The following is a 20944-nucleotide window of genomic DNA, read 5'->3' on the forward strand; positions in this document are numbered from 1 at the left end:
TTAACTGCACTGAATCATCTGTGACACACATAATGCCCGTACAGAATTCCTTTGCATCCTCCACTGTACACTGCAACAATAAGGCCATAATGCCTTCCCTAGGCATTCACAGAATATATGTTTCTTTCTATGGTAAACTACTATCAATCCTATAAGGTACTATTGCACTGGAAGAATGGAAACATGGCTACAAGTTTAGTAACTAGCCACTCAATCACCACTATTGGGCAGGAAACTCAGCCAAAAGTAGAGTCGGAGCCAAAGCCGAGACTCACAGTTACAAATATTGTTATATATCTTTTTTTTTTTCTCTTGCCAACAGTTTTCAGCAACTGTTGTGAAGACACTTGGCTAAGCATCCTGTCCACAGAAGAACTCTGTTACAACATAGCCAACCCCGGTATGGAGTTCCTTTAAAAAAAAAAAAAAAAAAAAAAAAAAAAGCTAGTGCCTGTTCATATGTTATCTAATTCTTTTAAAAATTTTCTTTCTTCTGAAACATTTGTTATTCTTTCAGCCCAAAGACATCTTTACCACTCTACTCTGGCTGTTCTTGAATTATTTTATTCTGTTAAAACTTTCAAGATTCTGGACCGAAAGGGTTACAGGCACTGTCTATTAGCCCCTACAGTTCATGTACTTTTTAATGCTACTGCCATATTAATTAGCTTAGGGAAAAAAAAAATATTGATTAGCTTAGGAAAAAAAAAAACACAGGCAGAGAGAGTTAAGATTAGCACTAATAAATTAACTGCAAATGCCATCGGAACTGAGTGTCCAGTGTAATGGGCTATACATTCTTTCATTCACCATTTAAGCCTTCAGTACTGTAGTTTCAACTCCATCCCACAAATTTATGTCTCTTCCACCCCATGTACTTCTGGAGTTTTTTACTAAAGTCTACAACAGAAAATATATGTTATATTACACAGCTTACCAATTTATTAGCCAAGAACTATGACTTACTTGCTGAGGATGACTTCAAGGATGTCTTGTCTGAGGTGTGGTAGGATCGTGGTGAGGAGGAGGAGGTTGTGAGAGTAGACTGCATGCTTATGGACGTGTTGACGGAAGTATGGCATGCATTTCTTGGCCAGGATTAGGATGTAGTCTTGGCTCCTGTTGTGGGAACACTGCATCACTATACAATTGCTTAGTTTTGCTAATAATGGTTAACTCTTACAGTTTAATCCTGGGTGCTGTCTTGGAATTGTTTTCATACTAAGGCCAGGTGCCATCATGGAATTGTGGCTGTGTTTCAATGTTATGATAGGAAGATCAGAAAGAGAAAAAGAAGAAATGAGTAAGGTTAAAGAGATAATATCAGTAGTTATGAAGGGTAATGATGAAGCTCAAGAAAAGACTGAAGAAGTGTTTAGGTTAGGAAAGTACGAGGAAGGAGGGGCGAGGTCATTGAAGGTAAAGTTATAAGTCCCAGGTAACAGTAAACAAAATCATCAACAGAACATGGAAATTATCAGACAATGAGGGGTTCAAAAATGTCTGGACAAGGAGAGATGCAAATGAGGAAGAAAGAGCTAAAATAAAGGAGTTAGTAAAGGGAAGGAAAGGCAAATAATCGAACAGTGAATGGAGGAAGAGGACACTGTTTTATTGGAGAGTTATGGATCAGAAATTGAGAAAGTGGTACCGACAAAGAGAAAGAGAGAAGAGGGTATAAAAAACAACAACAAAAGTTTGAAAGTGGAATGTACAAACGTTGATGGTTTAAAATCAGCAAGGTTAGAAGTTAACAATTTCTTGAGGGTTCATGAACTTGATGTTATGTACTTTGTAGAGACCAAGTTAAGAGAGGATATTGATATCCATGTGGGAGATGGCAAATACAAACTGTGGAGAAGAGACAGAAAAGAAAAAACAGGAGAGGGAGTGAAGATACCAGTGAAAAAAAACATAAATATGGATATTGTGGAAATGGGAGAGGGTAGGGCTGAAGTGATAAATATGAAATTAGAAACTGAAGAGAATGGCAAGAGAGATATGGCAGTAGTATAAGTTCCCCCTAAGACAAGAGCATGGAATGTCAATGAATACCAGGAAATGTTGTCAGACATGGTCAGTTATCTAAAGAAAGTGATTGAGAAAAGCAACAATATAATTTTAATGGGTGATTTTAATTGTAAAGAGGTGAACTGGGAGGAATGGGACTCAGAAGGCATTGAAGATTCAAAGGGCACTATATTGTTAACTACAGCAATGAATAATGTAATGACGCAGTGGGTCAAAGAAGAGACATGATTCTGAGGTGATGACTCACCAGCAAGATTAGATTTACTGCTAACTAAAGAACCTGATGCAACTGAATCTTTGGAATATCTGTGTCCTATAGGAAGATGTGATCATGGGGTCATTGAGTTTCAGATGATAAGAGGGAACATGGAACCAAGAGACAGGCTTTATAGGCTGGGAAAATACAACTTTCGGAAAGCAAACTTTACAGGACTGAGAAAATACTTCAAAAATGCGGACTGAAGAAAATTCAGAGAAAGAAGAGAGATACAGAGGAAGTGGAAAATCTTTCTAGACCTCTATAATTTGGGAGTGGAAAAATTTGTGCCAAGAGTAAGGGGGAAAGAAAACAGGAAAAAGGAGTGGTTTAATAGAAGGTGTATGACAGCAAAAAAAGAGAGGGACATGGCAAGGAACAACTGGAGAAAGAGAGGTAATCCATCCATCCATCCATCCATCCATCATCCAATCCTACGTTGCCCCATGAGGAGTGTAGGAGCCTGGGGCTAGGCAGTTGGTCTCGACATTTAAGATGAGAGTGACAAGCCTCACTCGTCCCTGAGTGGCATTACGTGAGCAATAAACCCCAACCATCCCTTGGATATAAACCTTCACCGGCTCAATCTGATTGGAGCACAATAATTACCCGCTAAACCACCAGGCGCCAAAATTTGGTTATATGGTTACCACCCAGTGTAGTAAATGGTTTCCTGGTGTACAGGAAACCATTTGGCTTGTCACTCAGTGTAGAGTCACCCAAAGGCAGAAGGAAGAGGAAAGAATGAAGGAATGAAAGACAGAAGAGGGAGTGCAAAGTCACCCACAGGCAGAAAGACGAGGAAAAAATGAAGGAAAGAAAGACAGAAGAAGATGGAAGGAAAGAAGGATGGAGGAGAGGAGAGGGCAGACACCCGAGAGCAGCACAACACTGAGTGAGTGGATGGTGAGCGTCCCCACCTACCACAACGGTAATAACAGAACAGAGGAAGAATATAAAAGAACCAGAAATGAATATACAAGAAAAAAGGAACTTTGAAAATGGTGGAACTGACAAATGTAAGGAAGAACCCAGATTGTTTTATAGATTTGTCAATGGCAAATTGAAACAAAAGGAAGGAATCACCAAACTGAAAGTAGAAGGAGAGGTCTATAAACATGCGGCAATGCAAGCAGAAATAATGAACAAATGTTTCCAATTGGTCTTCACTAATGAAAGGGAGTTTGTGGAGGGGCAGGGAGTGACGAGAAATGTAGTGATAAATGATATAAAAGTGGAATTGCAGGAAGTGTATAAATTACTGGAAACTCAAGATGTAAGGAAAGCCCCCAGGACCAGATGGAATCTCTAACCGGGTACTGAAGGAAGACAGAGAACAACTGGCAGATAAGATTCACAGTTTAATTGTATGTTCTCTGGAAGAGAGGAAAGTGCCTCAAGAATGGAAGAGGGCAAATGTGGTACCAATTTGTAAGGGAGGAAGCAAGGAAGAACCCCTGAATTACTGACCAGTTTCCCAAACCAACATGGTCGCAAAATGGTGCAAGTGAATCCTGAAAGACAGGTGGATAAAATATCAGGAAGAGATGAATATTTTGGATGAAAGTCAGTTTGGATTCAGAAGTGGAAGGTCATGTGTTTCCAACTTGTTGAGCTTTTACTCAAGGGCAATTGACGTGCTACAGGACAGAGACAGTTGGGTGGTTTGTGTGTATTTAGATTTGGAAAAGGCCTTCGACAAGGTACCCCATAAGAGACTATTGTGGAAACTAGAGCATATAGGAGGACTGAAGGGAAACCTCCTGGAATGGATGAGAGACTTTCTGAGAGACAGACAAATGAGGACAGTCATAAAGGACAGGATGTCTGGATGGAGGGAAGTAACAAGTGGAGTCCCACAGGGCTCGGTGATGGTGCCAGTAATGTTCCCGATTTACGTAAATGATATGGTAGATGGAGTGAACAGTAATGCAGGTCTTTTTGCTGATGATGCAGAGATCTTGAGGAAGGTAGAGGTTGAGGAGGATTGTAAAGTGCTGCAGGAGGATCTGGATAGGATACACGATTGGAGCCAGATGTGGGAAATGAAATTCAACGCAAAGAAATGTAAAATATTGGAAATGGGTAAAAGTACCGAGGCCATCACTGAATTATTTGGTGAGTAATGAACCAATCACAAAAGCAAGAGAAGAGAAAGATTTGGGAGTGTTGGTCCAAGATAGTTTGTCACCTGAAAAACAAATTAACAAGTCAGTTAGAGAGACGTATAAACTCCTGACTAATATAAGAGTAGCATTTCATTACAAGGATGAGAAGATAATGAAAAAATTTACAGTGGCCATGATCCGCCCCAGGTTAGAATATGGAGCAGTAGTGTGGTCCCCACACAAAAAGAAAGATATAACACCCACACAAAAAGAAAGATATAAAACCCACACAAAAAGAAAGATATAAACAAGACTGAGAGAATACAAAGAACAGCAACCATGATGGTCCCCAGTCTGGCAGATCTGTCATACAGAGAGAGGCTGGAAAAGCTGGATTTGTCTTCCTTAAAGGAAAGGAGAGAGAGGGGCGACATGATTGCAGTGTTAAGGCCCATGATGGGAGTAGATAAAACTGACAGAGAAGATCTGTTTGTACAGGACATGAAAGTAACAAGAGGACAGGGAATGAAACTGAAGAAGCCTAGCTGTTTGAAGGATATCAAGAAATATAGTATTCCTTGTAGATGCACAGACCTGTGGAATAGCCTGGACAAAGAGATCATCCAGTCTACAAACTTACACGAGTTTAAAGCAAAATTTGACATTGAGAAACAGAGACGGGACCCCACGAGCATAGCTCATTTCCCATATATCACAATTAGGTAAATACACATACACACACACACACACACACACACACACACACACACACACACACACACGTTGTAATGTTTTTTGGAAGTTGTGGTAACATTCTGCACATACAGTGGGGCACCAATTTTCGCGCCTAATTGGGTCCAAAAATAATGCGCGAAAGTGGAATTAGTGAAAATTGGGGCATTGTCTTTATGGCAAAAAGGCTAATTGGTTCCCGGTTATCCTAAAGTAACATCAGATTTTCATTTTCACTTGCAATACAGTACATCAAATCACTATTGTACATTGCATTGTGAGATACAAACAATAAAAACTGTACAGTACACATTATATGAGGAGAAACATACCACAGAGACCAGGTTGAGGTGTTTAATGGATGTTGGGGGTAAGTATCCGAGGCGTTTCCTCCCGACTTTGAATGTCCCGGCCACTTTTTATCACCACCACTGCCTCCCGGCCCTCCCCCCACACCACCAGGCCCTTTCCCCACACTACCAGGTATAGTATAGGCCACTGAACCGTGAGAATCCAACACAATGGAGCTAGCACGCCCGTACACAATGGCGGGAATGGGTGGACAGAGTGTTGACATGACGTCATTTAAGATGACAGTCGGTTGCGGGCGGGCGGTGCAGGAAATTCAAATTTCAAAATATTGTCCCAAACCCAAAATTTGTGCGCGAAAATCGATTTTTTTCAAGCGAAAGTGGAAGTTAGGGAATATTTGGTGCATGCCGCGAAAGTGGATTCCGCGAATCCTGCTGTAGCGAAAGTTGGTGCACTACTGTATACTGGTATGTATGTTTTCTCAAGCTACAGGGGTATTTATGAAATCACAGTGATATCAGGTTATATAGAGTAGGTATACCGATTTTCATAGCTGGAAGAATGGACTTGACCAAAGAGGTTCGTACAAAATACTCTACATGGGGATAATTAAGATCCTGTACATAGAGGGCCCAGGACTGTTCAAGAGTACTTCTTTTCCACTGCACTCACAATCAGTGAAAGACAAAAAGCTATCTCATTCTTTGAGAATCAAAAATCCTATGCCGTGGCATATCATTACTTTGACCCTCCCTAGACTTAGGAGGCTAAGTGTAATAGATTCCTGTCAATTACCATATCGTACATATATACACACTATATACGGTATATGCATATAAATGTCCTCCAACACTCTTCTCAATCTCAAAACTGTGTATACACAGTTGCAATGTGACTTAAAATTCCAATGCAATTTTTAATGTATCTGTGGTTTGAATTGCTTGGACTGCAGAGGGGAAAAAAACCAACCAGATAATCTCATGGCATGGTGTGGCACCACTTGTTTATGCCAATCACTGCCCCATTCCTTTGTGTGGTATTCAGAGAGAATGAAACTTTTCTCTCATCTTCCTCAATTGGTGAATTAACATTCTCAATCATCTACTTTTGTCCTCACGAATATGAAAATTTCTTACAATTCCACAGTAATTTTTTATTATTTTAACTAAATTTACTCCAAAATATTCCCAGTATTATGTTGGTTAATTCTTACAGTACTTAGTCCCATGCAAATAAAAAGGCTATCTCCTTCACATACAGTGATCCTGATTTATAATATATGAGTGCACAATGTATGATACACACACTTAGGGAGGTTGTGAAAAGACTGGGGAAGTATTTATAAAGAATCATAACAAATTTACTGACCAATGAAGTCTATCTATCTATCTATTGCCAGATGCCTCAGTCCCGTACGGGGTGGCCACAAACAACTTGCCTCCACGTCGCCCTGTCCCCTGCCATTTCACTGCCCTGCTCCTAACTCACACCCCCCTCTCTCATCATATACCTCTCCACCCTATCCCTCCATCTCATCCTCAGCCTCCCCCTCCCTCTACCCCCCTCCACCTCACTCACATACACTCTCCTCATCAGTCTCTCACCCTCCATCCTATCCACATGGCCAAACCACTTCAGTGTGTTCCTCCTAACGCTTCCTATCACATCCACATCCACACCACAATGCTAATTATCATTACAAACCCCTTTCATTTTTCATGTTTTTAAATTTAATCGTAACTCTTATTTGAATGTAAACAACTTCATCTTAAGAGTGCATATATACAACCCCTTGTCAGGCACACCTGAACACCTCCACCACTACCCCAATCAGCAGATACTGCTAGTGCTGTGTTAACATTCTAGAAGAGATGAAATGTAACAAAATATATTTGTGGCATTCTTTGCATGATACCTAATATCAGTCACACTGTTTTTAGACTTAGATTAAGGTGTTTTAGTTACAGGTGGAGTGAACAATGTCATTTGGGGTACGGATTCTTGCCCCATCAGATGAGGTACAAAACAGTGAGGACAACTAGGTGACTCAACAAAGAATATTTTGTGTTTGACCATTGAACACCTATCCTATCACAGAATACATATTAATAATTTTCAATAAATACTAATAATAATGAAAGCCTTAAAGAGTAAATATTCCTGCACTAATGAAAACTGAGTGAATTTTTCTCTTTGAAGGTTGGGTTGAAACAGGGATGTGTCATGTCTCCATGGTTGTTCAATCTGTACATGGATGGGATAATAAAATAGGTACAAGGTAGGGTAGTGGATTTTGGAGTGGCCCTGGTGAGAGAGGGAAGTGTTTGGAAACTCCCTGTACTGTTGTTTGCAGATGATACTGTGTTGTTGAGTGAAGACGAAGGAGAGCTGCAAGGCTTGGTGGATGAGTTTGGGAGAGTGTGTAAGAAACGGAATCTAAAGGTGAATGTAGGGAAGAGTAAAGTGATGGTCTTTGAGAGAGGTGAAGTCAGTGAATGTACAGCGAGGTAGGATGGTGAGGAATTGGAAAATGTGAGTACGTTTAAGTACAGGTACTTGGGTAGTGTGATGAATAAGGATGGAGGTTTGCAGGGCGAAGTGCTTGAAAGGGTACAGCAGGGAAGAAAGGTTGCTGGTTCCTTGAAAGCAGTGATAAGAAGCAGGGAAGTGAGCATGGAAGTGAAAAAGTTATTACATGACAGTATTGTAATACCAACTCTGACATATGGAAGTGAAGCTTGGATGCTGTTGGATGGACACATCAAGAGTGAGAGCAGTGGAAATGAGTTATCTGAGAGGAGCCTGTGGAGTCACATGGAGAGACAGACTGACAAATGATGATATGAAGAAGCATTGTGGTGTGGATGTGGATGTGATAGGAAGCATTAGGAGAAACACACTGAGCTGGTTTGGCCATGTGGAGAGGATGGAAAGTGAGAAACTGATAAGGAGAGTGTATGTGAGTGAGGTGGAGGGGGAGAGAGGGAGGGGAAGGCCAAGGATGAGATGGAGGGATGGAGTGGAGAGGTATATGAGAGGGGTGTGTGAATTGGGAGCAGGGCAGTGAAATGGCGGGGGACAGGGTGACATTTGTTTGTGGCCACCCCATACAAGGGATTAAAGCATCTGGCAATAGATAGATGGACAGAAATTACAAGTGAAAACAGCAATTGTGTACTGACCAGTGAGGCTTTGTATGGGATCATGTCATGTAAGTGAAAATTCCACTGTACTGCATCGTATATAAAAAAAATATATTTTAAATTTTTTGTTAAATTTGTGATTCATTTCTTACTGGTTCATTATACAATGAGGATCTGCTGTATATTCATCTGGCTTTATCAAATACAGTATCAAACATGTGCAAAAGCTACATCTCCTAGCTGAAGAAGTTAATACAGTATCTATAAAACAATTTCCTCCAGCCATTCAGAACAAAACAACCATGACTTACATTGGTACATGCTTGTATACTGAATGTAGACATATCAAAACTTGCTGATAAAAGGACTTCTCCTCCTCACACAATGCCCCAGGATTTGCAGCAAGTTTTTCTTCATTGCCAGCAACCTCTGCAAGAATGGGAGAGACAAAAATCTGTGATCATATGAACACTAAATACAACTGTTCCCTTACTTATAAACTTTCTGATATACCAGCTTGTTTTGACAGGAATATATTGAGTTATTTTGTCAATGATACCTACAGTACAGATACTGCACTTACCAAGACTTAATGATACTAGTACTTACCTCTTTGCACATTATGACACAATTTGCACCACAAAAATCACCTCTTAAATTGGCACAAAGACATCTACCTATCTATCAATAGCCAATCGCCATAATCCCGCAAGTGGTGGCCGTTTGTCTCTGAGTTAGTTGTTTTATGGGGAGGGGCACTAACTCACCACCAACCCATTTGCTGACATGTAGGGAGCATGTATGGATGGTTATATGGTTACCACACTGCACTGTAAATGGTTTCCTGGCTTACAGGAAACCACTTGGCTTGTCACTCAATGTAAAGCCGCCTAAAAAGGAATGAGGATTAAAAAAAGTGACAGGAAAGATAGGAGAAATATGAAGAGAAGAGGGCACCCACAGAAAAAGAATGATAAAGATGAAGGAAGAAGTAGGCAGCATTATCGAGGAGATGATAGTCATCAGCTCTTACCACACACAAGGACATGATGTGGGAGGGGGGGGGGGGAATTACCTCCTGAAGTTGCATTTGGATGCAAACTGCATCCACAGAATCTGGAAAAAGACTATTTTCAATGAAAAGCCACTCACATGCCAGTCAGACTGTCCCTGCCTGGAAAGCATTGTATACAAACTCACCAAAAAACGTACTTCTGTGGGGGAAAGGGTTTATAACTATATTCACTTGAAGTAACTGGCACACCAGTGGTACAGCCATTTCAGTTTGTACTTGTGTTCACAAGTGATTTACACATATTTGCTCTTGGACATTATTAAATACTGACTTACAAACTCTATGAGTTACAAGTCTTCTCTTAACAAATGAAGTTCTTAAGTAGGAAAGCAAATATAATACAATATTATCTCTTGAGAGGAGAGGTGTAAGGACCCATGCCTTTGCTATCACAGCACAGACCATTAAATGATTCAGTGAGTGGTCTTTTACCCCAGGTGCCATTGAATGAGGGAAAAAAAACAAAAAAAAACTACCGGTAAAGCTGTCATGAGCAAAGCAAATGATCAATAAATGCTCTAGCGTGTACCTTTATGCTGCACCCCTTTCCCATGCATTTAAAAAAAGGCCTAAACATCCATCCTCCTCCAATAAAATTGCTCATCAAAGACAAAAACAATTTAAGGAGAAAGGCTCAACTCACCCCAGGAGAAATGGAAACCAAGCACAATTTAACCCCTCCAAGGCCAAGCATCTGTAATTTCCCAGGACCCACTGGTTGACCCCAGGGCCAATTTTTGAAGTTTTGAAAGTCAAATTTTTTAAATTGCCATACTGAAGAGGAACGTCAAATGCACCTGGCAATGCAATTTTGAGCTTCCTAGACCCATCTTGCGCTGCGCAATGAAGCGCAGAATGTGCACAAATTTACACAGATGATATCAGTCACATCTAGGTATTGCTGCGATGCTTAGTTTTTTTTTCCTTTTATGGAACAAAAATGTCAATGGTGGTGAAATGGCGTGAAATTACCAGATATGTGTATTTTAAAGTTTATCAGTACATAATATGTGAGGTTTCAATTGAAAAAATATATATATATATTATGAATTTGTTTAGCATTTTTCAGTGTTTATTAGGTTTATGATAGTATCGACTTATTTTTGTACTCTGGGTAATGGAGTCTGTGGAAAAAGGGAGGCGAGAGATTATATTATTAGACCTAAATGAGATAAAGGTCAACACTTTGAGTGTACAGGCTGAACAATGAGGACTGAAATGCGAGACGACCTGTGATTCGCATCTTGCACTAGATGATTAGGGAGGAAGGGAAGGGAGGCCTTTCCACCTACCAAAACATCACGTGAACATGGCAAACATTGGTGTAATATTAGTGCATGGCAAAAAATATGTAAAATGATCCAAACCAGTACAACAAACTTGTGTAAATAGGTAAAGATACCGAAAACAATGTATTTTTCTCTTACTTTCTTGTCTTTTTTGCTTGTGCCTGTATTTATTTAACATTGTAAACAGGGTGGTTGTGTGTTTTGCAAGGGAAACAGGGTGATTGTGTGTGTTTCACAAGGGAGGAGAAAGATGATATTTTCTGTCTGGGTCAAGATAATGGGTGTAATTGTGTGTTTAGGTATGACCATGAGCAAAAATATTGTATATCCACTCGTCACGGCAGCAGGCGTGAACTGACAAATGGGGTGTGAGAGAGTGTCGTCAAGCTCAGTCTCAAGATGTCCCAGATGTTCATTCATTTCCCAAAAGTTTTCACAGCTTTCTGCAAGTCACACCATATCAAATGATTCAAACCAGTACAACAAACCTATACCAACAGGCTCAAAACAGCCCCAGCCAAATCTACAGTGACTCTTCTCACAAACTGGACAGCAGAACACAGTCACATCCCACACCTCACCATAAACAACACCCCCCTACCACACACACACCCAAAATCCTTGGTGTAACATACAATACATCAATGTCATTTAAACAACACATAGCAAACATTAAAAATAAAATAACACCAAGACTCAATGCTTTGAGGTCACTTGCCCATACAACATTCGGACAAAACAAAGAAACCACCACCACCGTATACAAACAATACATACGTTCAGTGATGAATTATGCAAGCCCTGCCTGGGCTTCTAACCTCACCAAAACACACTACAACACTCTGCAGATCATACAGAACAAGGCCCTAAAAATAATCACAGGCTGCACAGCTAATACACCCACAGACCACCTATATCAAGAAACCAAAGTCCTCAAAGTCAAGGATCACCTAGACATGAGAGGCACCCAGTTTCTTGCTGCAACCTCCACAAACCCACAACATCCACTATATTACCTGGCAGCATATCCACCCACACCAAGGAACATCAAAACAACACCCGGCACACGATACCATACACAAATACTGTCATCTCTCCCCCCTCGCCCACCTCAGACCAGCTTCCAGAAGCATATCCACACTCAGATCACTCGCCGCTCCATTCAGTCACTTAAAGACAACACACAGCTGCATGCACGGCCTCCTGACATCCACCCTTCTGAATCCTATCTTCCTCGTGAGGACAGGGTCCACCTGGCCAGCCTGAGATGTGGGCACCATCCAGCCCTCTTAAGCTACCAGAAGAGGCTGGATGACTCCGTTGCTGATGCCCGTCCAGGATGCAACACAGCACCCCATACTATTAAGCACATTATGGAAGACTGCATTGCACACAATCACCTTCGCCAGCAACACAACATACACTCTTTGAGTGCTCTGTGGGAAAGCTCGGTCTCGGCCATGGCCTTCCTAAGGGACTCGGAGCTGTTCAGCCAGACTGCCTAGGGAACAACTACTACTACTACTACCTAAGCCAATAGGTAAAGATACCAAAACAAAAATGTGTTTTTCTCTTATTTTCATGTCTTTTTTGTTTATGCCTGTATCTACTTATAACTGCAAACAGGGTGGCTGTGTGTGTTTCACAAGGGAGGAGACAGATGATATTTTCTGTCTGGGTCAAGAGAATGGGTGTAGCGGTGCGTGTTTAGGCATGACCACAAGCGAAAAAATCAAATATCCACTCATAATGGCAGTAGGGGCTGAACTGACTGATGGGATGTGTAGGAGTGCAGAGTAGGTCTGTCTCAAGAAGTCCCAGACGTTCGTTCACTTCCAAAAAAATTTCGTAGTTTTCTACAAGTCGCGGTGCACCAACGCCGACGGTCAGGCTACGCTAAAACATCATTCGACGTCGGCGACCAAGGAGGGGTTAAACACCATAAATGAACTAATCAAAATACACAAGCAAGAAGTAGATAAACACTGTTGACACCCTTTACCACAGGATGACACACAGTAAATTCTGGGATACATCCATATTATATCCACACATTCTACCTTACATTCATAAACTCACAAAGTCCTCTTAAACAATAATGGAACCATCCCTGGCAAGAAGTCGTTTAGATCTGTTTCATTTATAAAGGCTCCAACATACTTCCATGCGTCGGCCTTGGTCATCTAATGGCAGCTCTCCACACTGCTCGATCTCTGACCACCTCTCTATTCAGTCCCTTATCCCTGAGGTCACACTCAGTGACCTCATCCCAAGTCTCTTTCAGTCTACAACTCACAACCCTACCCCCAACATTAACACTTCTCACTTTCTGCACCCAACTGTCATCCCCGACCCCCTTCACGTGTCCAAACCATCTCAATCTACGTCTCCTCATCACAACCACCAATACACTCCAGTCCCATCCTACCTCTTAACTCTTCCACTGTAAACACAGTCCCCTCTGGTCTCGCATTCAAGGACGCACTGCACATCCACCTAATCACTGTAACTTCTGTACAGTTGTCCTTCCTATAATACAATATCGCGTAACACGAATTTGTACTTAAACGGTCACCTACAGTGTAACCAAAAAATATATACCACAGTCATACCCTGGCAAGTTGTCGGGCGTTGGAGCTCAGATGGCCTGCTGAAAGTCAAATGTTGTGCGAAATGACAGCAGGTGAGCTGTGCACTGTGACTGGTCGCATGACGTCACATCCAAATGTGCCCCCATTGGCCGCTGGGGGCATTGTTTTTTGGTGGTCTCCTGCCTCGTGACTGCGTCTGAGGTTGGTACTTCATGGTACAGAGCAATGTTACCTCTGTCAGAGCCAGTCAGGTTAGTGACCTAAAATTTTTTTGTATTAAACCATGGATTGCACAATTACCTTTTTTTATCCCACCCCGCGGTGCGCAAAAAACGAAAAAAAAAAAGTCTTTTAGTTTTTGTTTATTCTAAACTTGAAGATAAACATCCAGGGCATCATCTTGTGCAAAGGAAAAAAAATCTCTCTCTCTCTCCATCTTTGCGTAGGCCCATGCGTAAGTTTACGTACAGTAGTGGAAAAAAAAAAAAAAAATTGTTTTTACTATTAACTTGAAGATAAACACAGGGCATCATCTGGTGAAAAGAAAAAAAAATCTCTCTCTCTTTCTCCATCTTTGCGTAGCGCCATGCGTAAGTTTGCATGGGGGTCGAGTTGTTTACAGTGATGCACCGGCAGCATAGCCTGAGCTGTAACTCGCAGTCCACGGGTTAATGTCTAGGAACCTTTCATATGTGATAAGAAACAGGGAAGTGAGCATGGAAGTGAAAAAGTTACTACATGACAGTATTGTGATACCAACTCTAACGTACGGAAGTGAAGCATGGACGTTGTTGGAAGGACACAAGTCAAGAGTGAGAGCCGTGGAAATGAGTTATTTAAGAGGAGCCTGTGGAGTCACATGGAGAGACAGGCTGACGAATGAGGATATAAAGGAGCGTTGTGGTGTTGATGTGGATGTGATAGGAAGCGTTATGAGGAACACACTGAGGTGGTTTGGCCATGTGGAGAGGATGGAGGGTCAAAGACTGACGAAGAGAGTGTATGTGAGTGAGGTGGAGGGGGAAAGAGGGAGGGGGAGGCCGAGGATGAGATGGAGAGGTGGGGTGGAGAGGTATATGAGAGAGGGGGGTGTGAGTTGGGAGCAGGGGAGTGAAATGGCGGGGGACAGGGCGACTTGGAGGCGATTTGTTTGTGGCCACCCCAAACGGGATTGAGGCGTCTGGCAATAGATAGATAGATAGACCTTTCATATGTATTTTTAATACCTTCCTGTGTATGAGTATCAGAGTGAATGTCAGCAGGATGTTGTTTGGTGGGTTTGGGTGGGATTTGGGGTGAAAAGGGCGACTTTGGAATATGTCCAGTCTAGGTTAGCCCTTTATAATCATAACATATGGAATGTACAATGCGGAAAATTATACAGCGGCTTGTTGTCAGTCTGTATTAGCCGCGTTATAGGAGGGAGGACTGTACATTTGAGCCTCCAAATATCCTCTTCATGTACTGCCTAGGTCTCACTACCATACAGCATAACACTCCTAACACAGGCCACATACAAAGACCCCTTAGCACAGAGGGCGAGCCCTCTCAATGCCAGGAGAGGCAACAGCTCCCTGAACTTCTTCCAACCACTCCTCACTCTAGCCTCCAGCCCCATCTCCAGTACATAACATGTCTCCCAAATAAAAAAACTCTTCCACACACTCGAGAGACTCACCAGCAAGATCAATCCTTTCACACCTGACAATCTCCACATGCTCTCCCTGACATACTACACACACAAAATCAGCATTACCTTGCAGTCTACCTCAAATACCACTAAATCTCTTATGTACTCACTTATCACAAACACTGCCCTAGATACCATCACCTTTGTTTTATCTGCATTTATCTCAAGCCCTTGTGCCACATACCATCTCTCCACTTCCTGAATCTTTCCTCTGCCTCCCTTTCTCTGCAATCAACACCAAATCATTGGCATAAATCTCCCATGGGAATCCATTTCTGATGTCACATGAGAGGGCTTCAAGGGCCATGATAAACAACAGGGGGTTCAAAACTGACCCCTGATGCACACCAACATTCATGGAAAACTCATCTCTCAATTTTCCATTCACTCTTACCTGGGTGCGAGCACCTACATACATAGCCATAACCACTCTAACCAGCCACTCCTCGATTCCAAGCTTTCTCATTCCCCACTTCACCACCTCCCTAGGGCTTCTGTCAGAAGCCTTCTCCATTTCAACAAAAACAAAGTACAGATCCCTTCTCTTTCCTATATATTTTTTCCTGATGCTGTCGAACAATGAATATGGCATCTGTGGTCCTTTTGCTTGGCATAAACCCAAACTGCATCTCATCAATATGCACTCTATCTCTACTCATACCTTCTAAAACTCTCTCCACTACCTTCATTATCTGGTCCACAAAATTTTATGCCTCTATAACTTCCTCTTCCTAAGGCATCACCCTTCCCCTTGTACACATTTCAATCACACTCTTCAGCCAAACATCCGGGACAACAAACTAGCATATAATCATGTTTATCAGATCAGTAACTAACCCCACTCCTGTATCTCCCGAGGCCTTCAGCATTTCAGCAGGAACAAGCAAAAAACCTCATAGACTATTACACATCAATAAATTGTAAAATATGATCCCCTACAACATGCCATGTAAATATATACCAGTATATATAAGTAATACCTCAATATACGATACCCCTAGATGTGATACCCCAGCTTAACGATGGGGGTGGAAATATTGTACCACCACAACCTGCCTAACGATGGCCAAACCCTGGTTTAACGATGGGTTTGGACTCTTTTTACCAATTTCGATATTTTAGTCTCAAATTGTGTTTAGGTTGATTTATAAACAGTTTTTAGACTTAGATTATTGTATTTTAGCCACAGGTGGGGTGAAATTGTCATTTTGGGACACAGTTTACTATGCTTAATTTTTCCAGATATACAGTATTTGACAATTTTCAGATTTTATTGTTAGTTTTAGTGAGTTATTTACAAGTGTTGGGCTAAGGTTGGATTCCCTAACAGCTGTTCAGCCATTTAGATTGGCTTTAAACTTGTTTTTGGGCTCAGTTGGGTGGGTTTTGGGCTTGGTTTGGGAGGACACCCATGACTGGTAAACACTCCACATTGCATTACATGTTAAAAGTACCCTGATATACGACACCCTGCCTAACGATGGGGTCTTACCTAACCAATGACATTGTTAAACCGGGGTATGCCTGTATACAGTGAGTCCTTGATATACGAAAAGGATAGGGACAAAAAAAAACTTTCGTAATACAAAATTTCGTATATCGGAACAGTTTTCCCCATTGAAATATGTATACATATAAATGGGGCGATGCGTCCAGGACCCCCTCGGACCCACACCTAAACTTCACCCCCCCCCCCAATTAAGAAGTAAGCAATACCTGTATACAATTGCGAGAAGGAGGTGGCCATATTCTTGTACATCTCCTTTTTCTTCGTCACAGTCTCAATGGTGGAAAAAGCAAGGCCTAAAGCACACCCAATCTCCGAGAATCCCTGCCTCTCCTCATGGGGTCTTATAATTTCCAATTTCCTTTCCAGAATTAGAGTATGGTGCTGCTGCTTCTTTGCAGCGGGCTCCCCCAATGCTGGAGATGATGCAGGGCGCTTGGGAGGCATGGCGAAACAACATGAAAAGGTGAAGGGCTGCGAAAATATCCTCACGTACAGCGAGGCTGTGAGGAGAGGAAGAATGTGGACTCAATTGAGAAGCGCACGAAAATTTGTTTACCAGAGAGGGGATAGTTCGATTACTCTCGGCAGGCGAGTGCGGAGATATGCACAGCACCCATTTTGAATTCTTCATACAATATTTCACTAACCCTTTCATAGCTGCCGGCCTTGAACAACACTTCACTGTTTAGGTGTGAATGACGTTGAGTTAGGGCATTATAAAAAACTGCCAACAATTACGGGAGGGGAATGAAGGTCACTGGTGTATGTACATGACCCTACTCTACCATCCCATCAGTCAGGCATTCTCTTCACTCCAGATGTATTCGCAGATGTTTACATGCTTATGTTACATGCGCCCTAATTTTGAGTAAGTTTCTTTCAGCAAGAGAACATAATTTACCACCCTCAAAAAAGTCAGAAAAATATAGAAGACAAACAAGAGAATATGAACTGAATTGGTAAGGTCTTTAGGCTGTATGCTTACACAAAAGATTATGGGTTTAATAATTTTAAGAGACGATATGGAACAAAAACTCTCCACATGTCCAAACCACCTCAATCTACCTCTCCTCATCACAACACCAATACACTCCAGTCCCATCCTACCTCTCAACTTTTCCATCATGAACCCAGCCCCTCCAGACCTTGCACGCAGGGACGTACTACACATCCACCTAATCATTGTCATTTCTGTACGTCTGAGCCGGCAAATATCCTCCTCCTTCACTGCCCTGGTCTCACTACCATACAGCATTGCACTCCTAACACATGCTGCATACAAAGACCCCTTAGCACGTAGGGAGAGTTCTCTCATTGTTATGAGAGGCAAGAGCTCCCTGAACTTCTTCCAACCACTTCTCACCCTAGCCACAGAGCTAGTTCCAGCCCCACCTCCAGCACACAACATGTCTCTCAAATAACAAAATTCTTCCACACACTCAAGAGATTCACCAGCAAGTTCAATTCTTTCATGTCTGACAATCTCCACCTGCTCACCCCGACATGCCATACACATAAAATCAGCATTATCTCGCGATCTACCTCTGATACCACTATATCTCTTATGCACCCATTTATCACAAACACCGCACAAGATGGAATTACTTACCACGCCCTTGTGGCAAACTGCACATGGCCACTCTCCCTCGTCTTTGACAGTACCGCCACCAACCCTAGATATCATCACTTTTGTTTCAACTGCATTTACCCTTAAGCCCTTGTGCCCCATACAATCTCTCCACTTCCTAAACCTTTCCTCCGCCTCCATTTCGTTCTCTGCAATCAACACCAAATCATCAGCATACAAGAACTCCCACGGGAGTCCGTTTCTAAAGTCACGTGAAAGGGCTTCAAGTACCATGATAAACAACATGGAACTCAAAACTGACCCCTGATGCACACCAACATTCACAGAAAACCCATCACTCAAATCTCCATTCACTCTTACCTGGGTGTGGGCTCCCAAATACATAGCCATAACCACCCTAACCAGCCACTCCTCCAAGCCAAGCTTTCTCATTGCCCATTTCACCACCTCTCTAGGGACTCCATCAAAGGCCCTTTCCAAATCAACAAAAACAAAATAAAGATCCCTTCACCTGCCAATATACTTTTCCTGAAGCTGTCGAACAATGAATATGGCATCAGTGGTCCCCCTACCTGGCATAAACCCAAACTGCATCTCATCAATATTCACTCTTTCTCTAATCATACCTTCTAAAACTCTCTCCATTACCTTCATTATCTGATCTAAAAGCTTTATACCTCTATAATTTCCTCTTTCCAGGGCATCACCCTTCCCTTTATACACATTTACAATTACACTCTTCAGCCAATCATCTGGGACAACACACTCATAAATAATCCTATTTATCAGGTTAGTGACTAAACTCACCCCTATATCGCCTGAAGCCTTCAACATATCGGCAGTCAACCCAAACACACCTACTGCCTTCCCCATCTTCATGCTGCCTATTGCCTCACTCACAGAAGCAGCATCAATCAAAGGCCAAAGGCCAGACACTGGATCTGCTGGCTCCAAACCTTCTCTGTCTCAGTCAAACTCCTCATTCAACAACCGGTTATAATGTTCTCTCCATGCATCTTTAATATCCTCACTGTTCACCACTACCCTTCCTTCATCATTCTTCACACACTGCTCACCTATAATATCCCGATTATCCCTCTTCACCTGACCTGCCACCCTAAATATCAAATTTTTCCTTTCCCCATGATTTAGGTTATCAAGTAATAGTCCCTGTGACTCAGACTTTGCCCTGTATACCTCTCTTCTAGCCCTATGCTTGACAGCCAAATATTCCTCTTTGTTACCACCCTTCTTCCATTCCCGGAAAAGCCTTCTTTTCTCCTTAGCTGCAGCTTCTACACCCTCATCCCACCACCAAGTTACTTTATGTCTTGGTGGTCCTCTTGTCCAACCGTATGTTACATCAGTAACTCTCAAGAAATTGTTCTTGAGGGCTCTGTACTGTTCATTAATGCCTCTGTCTACAGCTCCCTGTTCAGCCACCACTCTCCTCAACTCACTATAGAATGCATCCCTTACTACTTGGTTTTTCAGCTTCCATATTTTCCTCCTAGGTACATAAGTCCTCTTTTTCATCATTTGTTCTTTAAGCACCATATCACAAATCAACAGTTTGTGCTGCTGCACACACTCCTCACTTCCTATAACTTTAACATCCCTCACTAACCTCCTATCGGCCCTCCTAACCATAAAATAATCTATCTGACTGCTATTTCCCCCAGACTCATACGTAATTAACCTACTTTCTCTTTTCCTAAAATATGTGTTGCACACAATCATGTCCGTTGCCTCCCCAAATTTGAGTATTCTTTCCCCTTCTGCATTCCTTATAGCATAAGCACATCCTCCATGCACTCCTTCATAACCTTGTGCTGCTTCACCTACATGACCATTTAAGTCCCCTCCCAAAATCACTATCTCATCATCCCGCATACCACCCACTACACGTATTAAATCATCCCAAAATCTATCTTTCTCAGCTACATCCAATACTGCCTGTGGAGCATATGCTGATATAATCGCAGCTATCTTTCTACCCAACAGAATTTTCACTACCAATATCCTATCACTTACTCTCAAAACATCCTTAACATATTCCACCCATTTCTCCGCAACCATCACACCAACACCTCCATATCCGTCTTTCCCCCCCTGCCAAAACAACTTATAGCAACAGTCCTTCCCAACAATCTTTCTGGCTGATCCACCCCTGTACCGGACTTCCTGCAAACACGCCACATCCACCCACCTCCTACTGAATGCCTCAACGACATCCCCCGCTCTTCCCCTCAAACTTCCCACATTCCATGAACCCACCCTCATCCCCTTGGGTGATTTACTGTCCTCAGGCTTGCTTTGAAACTTATTTTGTTTTGTCATCTTCAGTATTAATAAAGGGGGATAGACATAGCACAGGCCCCACTCACTGCACAGTCCAAGGTCCAGGCAATGGATCTGGGACCCCTAGCACACCAGCTTACCAGTGGCTGTGGTAGTGGCCTCAGGGCACCCTGCCAGGGCAGCTGCAGGGACACCCTCCAAGCACACCTTGGCACTGCAACTATCCTGCCATTATACACCCACTGATAGGGCAGCCTCCTGGGGCGCTACTCCCAGGTTCGGGCCCCTCTCTATTGGGCGTATGCAGCAGCCTGGGAA

At 42.3% G+C, this 20944-nt stretch overlaps 1 protein-coding gene across 1 annotated transcript in view; it reads right to left on the reverse strand.

Annotated features, from left to right (window-relative positions):
* The window catches only part of Tif-IA (RNA polymerase I-specific transcription initiation factor RRN3 homolog Tif-IA), a 124605-nt gene that overhangs the window by 87575 nt on the left and 16086 nt on the right, over positions 1-20944 (reverse strand). The window contains exons 3-4 of the mRNA XM_080267289.1: positions 8894-9011; positions 967-1119 (exon numbers count right to left, since the gene is read on the reverse strand). Coding sequence (XP_080123415.1) covers positions 967-1119; positions 8894-9011 — 271 coding nt within the window. The remainder of the gene's footprint in view (positions 1-966; positions 1120-8893; positions 9012-20944) is intronic.

The sequence above is a fragment of the Coenobita brevimanus genome, chromosome 23, assembly GCF_032717465.1.
Source record: "Coenobita brevimanus isolate Jiangsu-jjx chromosome 23, ASM3271746v2, whole genome shotgun sequence".
NCBI lineage: Eukaryota > Metazoa > Arthropoda > Malacostraca > Decapoda > Coenobitidae > Coenobita > Coenobita brevimanus.